This window comes from Vicia villosa, linkage group LG5, assembly GCF_029867415.1.
Source record: "Vicia villosa cultivar HV-30 ecotype Madison, WI linkage group LG5, Vvil1.0, whole genome shotgun sequence".
Taxonomy (NCBI): Eukaryota; Viridiplantae; Streptophyta; class Magnoliopsida; order Fabales; family Fabaceae; genus Vicia; species Vicia villosa.
Window position 1 is genome coordinate 61,317,984 of NC_081184.1, and position 12,849 is coordinate 61,330,832.

At 35.0% G+C, this 12,849-nt stretch overlaps 1 protein-coding gene across 1 annotated transcript; it reads left to right on the top strand.

Moving 5' to 3' along the window:
• The first annotated feature begins 6,694 nt into the window (after positions 1-6,694).
• On the top strand, positions 6,695-12,516 carry LOC131601696 (delta(14)-sterol reductase). Its single transcript, XM_058873560.1, has 13 exons — positions 6,695-7,013; positions 7,093-7,210; positions 7,317-7,387; positions 8,111-8,167; positions 8,801-8,892; positions 9,637-9,684; positions 10,103-10,223; positions 10,318-10,364; positions 10,701-10,782; positions 11,594-11,670; positions 11,842-11,961; positions 12,087-12,161; positions 12,253-12,516. Exons 1-13 carry the CDS (start codon positions 6,966-6,968, stop codon positions 12,404-12,406), a joined length of 1,110 nt encoding a protein of 369 aa, XP_058729543.1. The 5' UTR covers positions 6,695-6,965; the 3' UTR covers positions 12,407-12,516.
• The last annotated feature ends 333 nt before the right edge of the window (positions 12,517-12,849 follow it).

Consider the following 12,849-nt stretch of genomic DNA (forward strand, 5'->3'; position numbering starts at 1 on the left):
AGAAGGATGATCATGTGTTTCTTCGAGTTACGCCAATAACGGGTGTTGGTAGAGCATTGAAGTCGCGTAAGTTGACTCCGAATTTCATTGGTCCTTATCAGATTTCGGAGAGAGTAGGTGAAGTGGCATATCGGATTGCATTACCACCGTCTCTTTCTGATCTTCACGATGTGTTCCATGTGTCTCAATTGAGGAGGTATATTGCGGATCCATCGCATGTTGTTCAATTAGATGATGTTCAAGTGAGAGATAATTTGACGGTTGATACATCACCCATGCGAATTGAAGATCGAAAGGTGAAGAAGCTTCGTGGTAAGGAGATTGCTTTGGTGAAAGTGATATGGGGTGGAGTCGCCTATGGTAATATCACTTGGGAACTCGAGGATAAGATGAAGGAACCGTATCCGGAGTTGTTTGATTGAGGTAATTTTCGAGGCCGAAAATCTTTTAAGTGGGGGAGAGTTGTAACATCCTATTTTTATTAGATTTAATTAATTAGGATTATTTGATAATTGATAATTGTTAATGTGTTTTATTTAATTATTGTTTGCGTAATAATTATTTGATTTTGTGGTAATATGTTATTTAGCTAATTAATAAATGGTAGAATTTTATTTGAAATTAGTTAAATGGGCTTAGTTGAGTGAGAAAGAGTATTAGGTGGGTTAAGCCCAATGATATAATGAGAGTTAGAAGAGAATTCTATGAGTTAAACTAAATTAGATAGAAAGATAGAAAGAAAAGTAGAGAAGAGAAAAGAGGCAAAAGAGTAGAAGAGAGAAGAGAAGAGGATTGTAGATTCTTGAAGTTAGAAGGAGAAATTCAAGAGGTAAGGGTTTGAATACAAATTCTTGTAGAATCTATGATTGGGTAATGTTATATGTGTTAAAACATTGGATTTCACTTTGGGTATTTTCATAATCCATGAGATTTGTGTTGTTCGATGTTGTTTATGCTTGGAATGGGTAGAAATAACATGTAATTCATGATTCTTACTTGATTCTATGGGTGGGTTTTGATTTATAACATGTTGGATGAAAAGAATGTGAAAACCTAACTTTGGGATTTGGGTGAAATTCATGAATTTGCATGATTAATGAAACTTTGATGAATCTAAGGATACATATGGATTATGTGTATGTTATGTATGTGAAATTCGTGTGCAAATAATGAACTGAACTGTGAATTGAGTGATGAAATGGAAAGAGGGAACTGTGCTGAGTTTAAGCAGAAAATTCACTTCTGCGCTGTGTTCGCGACGCGAACGAGAGGTGGCGGCGCGAACTGAATGAATTTCTGAAATGATTTGGTTCTGCCTTGTACTTCGCGGCGCGCACATGTGGATGCGGCGCAAACTGAATGCATTTTTGAAATACATTGTTTCTGTCTGTTACTTCGCGGCGCGACCAAGGGTTGGCGGCGCGAACTATACTCAAAAATATTTTCTTGTTTGTTTAATGACTTGACTTGCATACCTATTACTTCTATATGTTCAATATGTGTTATTAAATTATTAAATAACATGTGTGGGGTGTAATTGAATGTATTATGTATTGGAATGCTAAATGATAATTGTGTTAAGATTGGATTGAATTGCATGTTGTGTAATGTTGTGCAAGGTTGGAAAGATGTGATTGTGTAGTTTAAGAGATAGAGAGATCGTCTTAAATTCATGAGTCTTGTTTTGTTGCACACGTACACAAGCATGAGTCTTTGAAAGTGGCAATGTTGGGTAATCTCGCGAAGGTTATTTACTTGTCCCAAACCTAACGAGTACGGGGTTTGAAAGCTTAACGAGTATGGGGCTTTGAGGTGGTTATCTAGTCTAGGGAGAATGACAATCGGCATGACCGGAAATGATAACGGAGGGGTCCACATACATATCGCATAGAGTCACACTTGAGTCGCACGTGTCGGTGTGAAATGTTGTTATGTGTGATTATGTGGTATGAATGTGTGGATGTGAATTTGATTGATATGCATATATGTGGAATGATGAATCATTTGATATGAATTAGAGAATGTGATGAGAATGAGATGTACGTGATTGATACATATTTGATGTGAAATGTGAAATATATATGTATGAGTGATATATGTGTATATATGTAAATTGGCAATATATGAGGTTGTGAATTAATTGTGATGATTAATTGAGTTGAACATGTTAACTTTATATTGGAGATAAATACATGTTTTGTGAAGAGTGATGAATTCTTGAAATGTATGCTTAATTATGTTGCATTTCCCATTATTATATTTTCTATTTAGAATTTGAATTCTCACCCTTCTGTTTGAATGTTATCCTTCGTTGATAACGTGCAGGTTCCGACGAGTAGTAGCTTGTCCGAGGATTTAGTCGAGGAGCTCCTGAGTTTGTTATTTGATTAGGTAGCGAGTCATATGCTCTGGTCATGTAACACTTGGGGGGGGGGATTTTATTTAGACTTATGCTTATGTTTGGATATTGCTATTTCCTATGTTTTATTGGATATTCGGATGTATTTGTTTGAGATCCCGAATATGTTGTTTGAGGCTATGTGGCCAAGATTGTGGATTTAAATGTTAATTCGATACTGGTAGATGAATATAGTATGGGATATATTCATTGAAATTTTAATAGCAATTCTATTGTTTTCCGCAAGCGTTTATGCATAATGTATGAAAGCATGAGATTTACATTGTGTTACAAATATGATCTTTGCATATTAAGAATGTTGGACGTTTTGCTTTAGGTTTTCATTGTGATGAAAATAACATGTGACTCCCTTTTCCTTATGCATGATTACTCTGTGTGATTGTATGATATATTTGGGGTTAGAAAAAGGGGTGTTACACCCAAGATCCTCCTCTACCTCATGTACCGTAATGCATGTTGTGTTTATGCTAAGATAATCTGTAGAGTGGCCATTTGAGGAATGCCTTCCGCGATCTCACCCCTAGCTATGGCCTTTTTCCCAATATCAATTATACGACGACATATCGTCAATACATCAACGACATTGTTCACCCTTGCTTGCTCGTCTTATAAGATCTTCTGATAAGCTAGTCTTAGGGGATCTTCTCATGCATCTGGTGTTAATTGAGGATGTGACACTCTATAAAAATATTAGATGTAGTCGTATATCGTACTCCATAGACGAGGAGATGACACGTGACAGGCATCCTCTAGGATAAGATGATGATAATACTCTGCAAAAATATCATAAACATCTCTATGGAGGACATTGGCAGGAGTAGCAACGATGGGTGTCAAGGTATACCCTGCATATATCTAAATTGCTATAAGACTCGTTCAATAAATGTGGGTACATATGTCAAGACCCACATGCCAGCCATCCATATTATTAGGCTATCACCTCTAAGGGTCGTGTCTCATGGTGTTTACAATACGATATAAAGAAAATATCATCCAGCACGATGCAATTTAAAGCAACTCGAAATGGCCCGGTCACCCAATTCCCTCTGAGCGGGATGATCGAGCATGCATGTGGAAAAGCCTCTAATTAGTTTTCCACATATGTCATGCCGGAGAGACGTGGAAAATGCTAGTGGATCCATGCTTGAAAATGGTTCAGATGAAATATTAATAATGGTGTATGATAAGTGCTAAAAATACGCAAAATACATAAGAACATGTTAACTTATTTGGCTATCAATTAATGAAAAAACCCAATTTATTAGTAAAACACGATCTAATTCTCGTATGCACTTCTTAACAATGTATTTACTAAGTACATGTAAAAAAGATCAAGAAAGGACAAAAAATAGACAAAAAACACCTTTCAAGCACCAAAGCTTTCTTGGCCAAGAATAGGGCCTTGCTTAGCGAGCAAATGCGGAAAAATAATACTTAAGAGTCAAGTAACTTCAAAGTTAAGCAACAAATCTTGCTTAGTGCAGTATCAAGTGCGCTAGTGAGGTATGGCAGTTTAGAGACTTAAGGGCTAAAATACTTCATGGCCAATAAAATGTTTCTCACTATGACCACTTGCAGGATGAGCTGGCATGACTTAAGAGTGAAGAAAGTAGGCGTTTTAAGTGAGTTATGAGCCTCACTTAGCGAGAATACCATACCAGCAACTTATAAATAGTGGTTTTGGTGGTTCAATTGAGAATAACTTGGTGTATTTAAGTAGTTTTCTTGGTAGGGAATGGGAGAATTCCATCGTATACTAGAACCACAATAGAAGAGTAAATAAGAGGAAGATTTAGGGGGAAAGTATTGTCCAATGAATCGACAACGAACGTTTTTCCTACATATTTCTTCTAGGGATTAATTAAAAGGCTACGATAAGTAAGCGTGGCTAATTTCTCTTTAGTTGGGGTTATATGTAGTTTTCCTAATGCTTATATAATGATTACGATCATGGCATTCAATGTAATTTTTCTTAAGCTTTAATATTGATGAATTCTTCATTTGTAATGTATGTTTTGGATTAGCTACCTAAAACATATTCTCATGGTGTGACTTTATATGCGAAAGATATTGTTCATTAGTAGATCCAAGTTTTTCATCTATCATATATGATTGTCTAGAGATAGATTTATGTTCAGTATTCGTATAAACTGTTGAATCTTAATGCTATCATATTAGTTAATAGGCTAAAAGATTATCTATTAGGTAATACGAGTGATCTCACGTTGTTGACTCAAACACGAGTTGCAATGAGCGCTAATATTAATAGTTGATTAGAATTGCATATTATCGACTGATGACATTGCATGAGAAAAAAATCAATGAAATCTAGTCTCAACAAATTTTCTTAACTATTAAACACCAAAGTTCATTTTACTTACTATTAATTTACTTTCCGTTATTTCAATATTCACAAACAATAAACACTTGATAAACCATTCTCAAAGTCATAAAGACTATTAAGGGTCTTTAAAATACAATCAGTCTCTATGGAGACGATAAAATACTTGCACTTCTATGCTGACAATAGTGTAGCACACGAATTATAAAACTAATATCAATAAGTATGCAAAAAATTATCATAAATAGACAGTTGTTTCCTGTCAACTGTTGAGTCTTCCATAAACTACATTAAGCTAGTTTGGAGTAGAGGTACACTAAACAAAAAAGCCTTCAGTTATACTCGTGAGTCCTCTCCAATTTAATGAAGTATCTAATATGGATAAAGTTGACATAGGTCACACTTTTGTCCATAATATGGACGTGCCAACCAAAACTATGAGATATGAACTCAATGTACACACTTTATGGTATGCAATACGTGCATCATCACGATCACCCTCCACAACTACAACCAGGTAGTTTTCATATAGATCCACCATGAATGAAAACCTAGCATGACATCCTCTGGTGTCATCTATCCCCTATTGGATTTTTCCCAAGTCAGCTTCGAAATAAGTCACCATCATGTCTAGTGCCTCAGGTCTACTGGTTATGAAGTAGTTTAATAATTTTTCTGTGATCGAGAGATGTAGGAGGCATGGTACATCATAAAGTGTGATGGATATCTCACCGATAAAAAGATGAAATGACGAAGTCTCTGCATGTCATCTCTCTACAAAAGCAGGCAATAACCCATGGTTAATATAACCATATCCAGTCCTGGATAAATCATATGGCCAAGATAGCTGCAAGACATCTTGAAACCATGGTTCATCAGGTTGCTCCAGCTTTGCAACCTTCCTACCATTGTTGATATATTTTAACAAATCTCAGTACTACAAAAAGTAAATGCATTCCTCATCAAACAATTCAAATATTATAACACAAATGTTTAAAAGATTAAAAGATTTATGTTATCTCTCCCTTCCACATGTGCCTACGAACATGGTTTAGATACAAATGAAGCAATGAAAGGTCTTAGGAGCCTCCCGAAAAACCATCAGGCACATCAGTATCATATAGGGCAGCACATGCTTTTGAGGAAGCAAATGACACATGGATATAGGAAGACGATGTTGAAGACACGTGAATTCAAAAAGACAATCTCTCACCAGCAAACACGAAGTAGAGAAACAGAGCACAAACCCTAAAATCAAGCCGTCCAAGACAAACAAGGCACAAACTTTAAGCTCTAATGTATCAATCCTATAAACTATTTAGGTAATGCATGCATGTCAAATAAATAAAAAAGGAATGTGTAACTTACCAATGCAATGGAGTAGAACTTTAGAAACATGCCATGCTTAGGATAAGATAGATTTTCAAAGACATGTTAAGCTTCAATGTTATTGAGTAGAAGTTCTAAGAATGCTTGAAAAATGATGGAATAAGAGTATGCTCAGATTTGCTATGGATGACTCTGGCTTTACTCTGTTTGTAGAAATGAAAAAAGGAGAGAAAAAGAAAAGCGTGAATACTTAAACAAAAACGTGTTAATTTCAATTTGCATACAAAATCTAAACATTGAACTCCAAAGTATTTTTAAATTGCGTGGTTCTGAGATTGAGCATAAGCGTGATATGTTGAGTCACATCCAAAGTTAAATCTCCTTAACTTACGATTATGAATTCCAAAGTCCGAATTTGTTTAACTCTGGCGCGTTCCAAAGTGAACTTCTTATGTATTAAATGCGTCTGAATTTTAAAATTCAAAATTTAAGATAATTTTTAAAATTTTGTACGGTTAAGCAAGTAAAACCCATATAATTGGGCTAGCCGTAATCTGGCCCAAATAAACCATTCGTCAACCAAACCATACCTGGTTTTCAAACTTCCATTGTAAGCTATTCGCACCTTCACTTTGTTTATGTAGTATTCCTGATCTTAGTTACTTGTTTCCATTATTGTTTTCACGATTATAATAATGTTTGCTTAACTGAGTTCACTAGTTTTAACTCAGAGCCGTACCCACAGTAGATTCCAACTTCATAGAGCTAATCGCCACTATCAATTTTGAGTAGTAACTGAGACGGTGGAAGAAGAAGAACCACCATAACATTCTCAATCTTCTTCTTCACTCACCGGAGACTCACAGTGTAGCATATATGGATCTAAGTTTCCTAATCCACGCTCTCATTCCATCTTCCAACTCCGTTAGTCCCTACTACTTATTACCCATTTCTTCATTTCGGTACTTTTCTCCAAAACAATCTTGAATTTCGTATTTTTTAGGTTGCTTTACTTGCGGGTTTCTTCGCTTACTTGGCCATTGTTGGATCTATTCTTCCTGGAAAACTTGTTCCTGGGGTTGTTCTCTCTGATTCAACTCGCCTTCACTATCGCTGCAATGGTTCGTTACTTACTTCTCATTTATAAACCCTGCTGGTTCATTTTTTTTTTTTGTTTATTTTTAATTTTCATATAATGAGGCTTTGACTTTATTTTAAAATTTTCAGGTCTACTTTCGCTTCTTCTGTTGGTTGGACTTCTCTGTATCAGTGCCAAGATAGAATTTGTATCTCCTACTGTAAGTGTTTGTATATCAATGATGAAGTTGTTATGTACCTCTACAGTGTTATCATATATCAGCCATGACGGCACTATGGCGGATATAAGGGGCTGTTTTTGGGGCTGTTACTGGGGAGTTTTCCGCCCTAATCCGCTATGAAGGTGTCACCAAGTGGTCGATATGGTGGAATTTTAGTTCTTTGCCATAGATTGTCATCTGCCATGGACAACACTGATTTTAAATTGTAATTGTGGCTATGCTGAGTATCTTGATATCGCAGAAAAATGCAGGCAAATGTGGCTGATGTGCTGCATTTGCCATTGCGATGCTGTTAGGGAAACCTCTAAAACCTCTATGTTGGGGCCATTGTAGTTGCGGACTGCAATTTAGAAACGAGGATGTTGCGTTGGATGTATGGTAAGATTAGACATGATAAGATTTGAAATGACAATATTGGAGAGAGTGTTGGGGTAATACCTATAGTAGAAAAGATGGTTGAAAATAGATTTAGGTGGTTCGGGCATGTGGAGAGAAGACTTGTAGATTTTTTGGTAAGGAGAGTAAGTTAGATGGAGAGGAGTCAAACAACTAGAGGTAGAGGAAGACCTAGAAAAACTATAAGAGAAGTTATTAAGATAGATCTTGAGATTAATGATTTGGATAAAAGCATGGTCCTAGTTTTGCTGTTGTTGTTGTGCAAAACTTAACATGTTTTATGAGCTGATTTGGTAATTCTTGCAGGCCATAGCAGATAGTGGACTTGAGCTGCTGTCTACAACTTTTATCTTCAGTTTTCTTGTATGTAAGCTTACAATTAACTTTTGGAGCATCGAATTAATTACATTTGCTTATTTTGTGCAATGGCCATGTTTGTCTTCAAAAACAATAAGAGTGATTTGTATTGTGTAGTTTGATTATTTAGTATCTCTCCCTCAGATTAAAACTGTCTTCACCATTTACTGCTGATTTTGAATGCTACATAGATACTTTCCAAACCACTCTAAATTGAATTTTAATTTTCTTGTCTGTCGTATCAAAGCTTTTCAGCAGGTTATATTCGACAATTCTCAACAAAAAAAAAAAGTCTTTCAGGATCTTACCTTATAAGTGGCATTAACCACATTGAGTAAAAAAATGGTTTAGCCAAATAGTCTTTTTTGGTGGTTTGTCTAAATTTTACTCTGGTAGTCCTTTACACCTTTTAAATGAATTATTTCATGTGATCCATTTTTCAACTTGATCAAAAATAAAAACTACATCACCAAATTTAGGACTTAAATACCATCTATCAACAGTTTGTGTTATAGTCATGCTACTATGAATAAGACGGTTTATTTAAATTATATTCTGTTTTATTTTTATGATTCTGGATAGCATGACAATTATCCTCCCTTTAGGTTGTCACTTTTGTTCATCTCTTGGATATGACAGGTGACCCTGGTACTCTATTTTTCCGGTCACAAGTCACGAAATAAAGGTTCATCCCTAAAGCCTCATATCAGTGGAAACCTGATAGACGATTGGTATGCTCTGAATATTAAGATTACTTTAAATAGCTGCTACTTTAGTGAGAAAGTTTAAAGGCCAAACATTCGGAAATTGTAGGTATCCAGATATCTCTTACCAACTCCTTAACTTATGGGGAGATAGCATAAATAAAATGCATTACAATGAGATATTCATGACCCTTATCCTCTCATTTCCAATTCTAACATGCTTCATTGTTTTCCTGCTTAACACTTCATTTAAACCATAAAAGCTTCCTGATTCTTGCATTTTTATGGTCCTTGGCTCCCTGCAAAATCTTGTTGTTTTCAAGAGGTTATACTAATGAGTAGTGAAAGAGTTAATATTGTGGTCATGCTTTTAGGCTTAAACATGATTACATGCACCTCATACTGATAAAATGAGAACATTTATTTGTTGATATCTTTTCTTTACTGTGTTTTCGCATTAAATAATATGTTGATATAGTACTTAAATCCGTTGGAGATTTCATGTATAATAAGTAATGAATGTTATACTAGACTGCGATGTACCATGTGGGTCAACTAAACAGGGAAAGTATGATGTCTAACTGTGTTTGTGACTAAGTACTTCCCTTGGCAAAATTATGCATCTTTGCATACACCGTCTTCATTGCTCTGTCTCCTGGGACAAAGTACTGCCCCCTGCAATTAGTTGCAACAAGTAAACTTTAATTCCCTGAAGAAATTGTATTTCTACGGTTAATCTTGTTGATTTTTGTTTTCTATTTTATTTAATAGGTGGTTTGGAATACAACTAAATCCTCAGTTCTTGGGTATTGACCTCAAGTATGTGATCTATTCAACGTGGCTCCTTGCTTGTTCTCATTTAAAACAGCTGTTTATTAATTGTGATCATATTGCACTAGCCTATATAGCCGGGATCTTCATATAAATGATACAACAAGTGTTTGTGTCAGTATTGTAAATTATTGGCCATGTTGGCGCAATGGTAAATCGCAGTGGCAGATTTTTTCTACTACCGCCACAGCCAATTTGTGAAGGATGGCAGGACCACGGTGTTTTATGTGGCTTAAAATGGCTGATTTTTTTGGCTTTCCACCATCGTCTATCGATAGCACTGATTTGAGTTTGAAGGAATTGAATTGAGTTGTTTTTTTATCCCAAATACTTGTACTCATGTTATACAGCAAGCACTGGCAAGACATATTGATCTTGTATGCTCTAACGAAATTATAAATTGCAGATTTTTCTTTGTTAGAGCTGGAATGATGGGGTGGCTACTTATCAACCTATCTGTTCTTGCCAAGAGTATTCAAGATGGTACTTTGAGCAAGTCCATGATTCTCTTCCAGCTATTCTGTGCAGTAATCTCAAAAACTTGAATACTTTCTTTCTTTCATCGAAAAAACTCTTATTCTGCGTGTCTGATTTTCTGTAATTTCTACACATTTGTTCCAGCTATACATCCTGGACTACTTTGTACACGAAGAGTATATGACATCCACGTGAGTTATATATGTGACTTGAAGAGTATTAGGTTGACGCGTTCTTTAGATTTCATTATAAGTAACGTGTCCTAAGTTTTATAACAATAACATTCATTCATATGGTTGTAAATTAGAATTCTTGCACCAATGGAGAAAAAACACCCGATGAGTTTTGGTAAAAAAAAATCTATTGATCCAGTCTATACATTACCTTTCTGCACTAGGGGAAGAACCACCCACCGTAGAAATTCCAATGACAATAGACTGATACAATTTAATTTGTATGTCATAGATGCATTGGGGGATTAGTGTATGATTGAATTCGCTATTCAATATTTTTCTTGTCTTCTGCAGATGGGACATAATTGCGGAAAGATTAGGCTTCATGTTGGTCTTTGGAGATTTAGTGTGGATTCCTTTTACTTTTAGCATACAGGTATCTCTTATAATAATTACTAACTAGGTTTACAATGCAATTTATTCTGTAAAGTCGTGATAGAGACGTTACTTGTTTTGAGCAATGTCATACAGTTACAACCACAATTTCATCACCCTTATTTTCATTACTCATCCATCACACCTACTTTCTCACTCCTTCTCATTTCTATGCCTCCTACCTTCCTGATCATCCTACTACATCCTCAATTGAATCAAATCCAATATCACTCTAATGTTTAAGGATAGCAAGGTTATTTTATGAATTTTATTTGCAAGTATGTTTTGCTCAAGATTTATGGCTTTTATCTAAAAATATGAATACTTCATGAATTTTGATTAATTTATTTAGTTTCTAACAACTATATATTCATTAGTATTAAGTGTATTGGTGTCCGCGTCACTAAAATGTCGGCCGTTCCTCTCCCTGATCATGTCCTGTTTCAATTTTGGGGATGGCTGAGCCGCACCGCTATCCGAGATTGATAACAGAGGTTTTTTCCGGTGCATTCATTATACTACTCTTTTTATCATCTTTGGTATCAAACACACTATTACTCTAATGTAAAATACTGAAGCTTGCTATTAATAGAATTTGTAAATTCCTAAAGGGTTTTTAAGTTCCTGTGTTAGCTTCATCTATACCTTTTTAGGAAGTTTCTCGAGTTCTACGGTATACCAGCTTTATGTGAATCGATCTTTTAGTATTAATCCATAGATGTCTAGATAATTCCAATGCTCTTGTGTTAGCTTCACTTTATTTACATCTAAAATATCTTGCATGTATTGACAATCTTCAATTTCTGTTTTAGGGTTGGTGGCTTTTGAGGAACAACGTGGAGTTAACAACGGCCGCAGTTGTAGCTAATTGCTTTGTCTTCCTTATTGGGTAACTTAACCATAATCATTAAAAGTGAATTCTATAATGCGCCACACACCCTCCTTAAGCGACATTTAATTGACACGAAAGAAAATTTTATGAATACTTCTATTGATAAATTATCAGATAATCATTTGTCAGTAAACCTTGTAAACCGTAATTGAAAAAATATATATGCAGATACATGGTATTTCGAGGAGCAAACAAGCAAAAACATGATTTCAAGAAGAACCCAAAGGCTCCTATATGGGGTAAGCCTCCAAAAGTCGTTGGAGGCAAGTTACTTGCTTCTGGTTATTGGTAAGATTTCGTCTGTCATCCCCTAATTATCATTTGTCATCCCGAAGATAGTTAAAACATGTTCATATGCTTCTTGATGTTTCTCATTGAATTTATTACTTATCACTATCATTATTTTGTTAAAGGGGTGTTGCGAGACACTGTAATTACCTAGGAGACTTGTTGCTTGCTCTCTCTTTTAGCCTACCTTGTGGCATCAGGTGAACTCTTTAATTCTATGAAGTCATGAAGATTTTTGTTTTAAAAAGAAACAATGCGAGTCGTTTTTAATTAATTTACCAATTGTTGCAGTTCACCAGTTCCATACTTCTATCCAATTTATCTTCTCATTCTGCTAATATGGCGAGAGAGAAGAGACGAAGCTCGATGTGCGGAGAAGTATAAAGATATATGGTTAGAGTATCGTAAACTTGTTCCATGGAGAATATTGCCTTATGTTTATTAGCTTCACCATTAGTTTTTCATCTTGCTCATGGTGTTAACCACTTTAATGTAGTCCCAATACACGTTTATGCTATGTGTTTGTACTATATAATTTGAGATTTTTTGTAACCATATTATTTGTACGAAGTTACCATTGGTTTTGTTGAAAATATGCAATTAGGTGAATCCAAACATAGTGAATGAAGTTTACTTCTTGACAAAAAATTTTAGTGACAATGAGTTTTGATTGAAACTAAATTTTTTAAATAGAGGGACTTGAGTGACTTTCAGATAAACTTCATATATTTGAATCTTGTGTTAAGTCAATTTTGACACTTCTAAGCAAGAGTATATAAAGTATATGAATTTCATTTTCTATATTAAAAAATTGCATGGAAGATCAAAATCATATATAACTCAAATCAAAATGATATGAAAATAATTTTTGGTGACAAAAAGTAATTT

Coding starts and splice junctions, on each gene's coding strand:
- LOC131601696 (XM_058873560.1), top strand. CDS start 6,966: ATGGATCTAAGTTTCCTAATCCACGCTCTCATTCCATCTTCCAACTCC. Junction 8,168..8,800: donor CTTTTATCTTCAGTTTTCTT/GTATGTAAGCTT, acceptor TGGATATGACAG/GTGACCCTGGTACTCTATTT. Junction 10,224..10,317: donor TCTTCCAGCTATTCTGTGCA/GTAATCTCAAAA, acceptor CATTTGTTCCAG/CTATACATCCTGGACTACTT.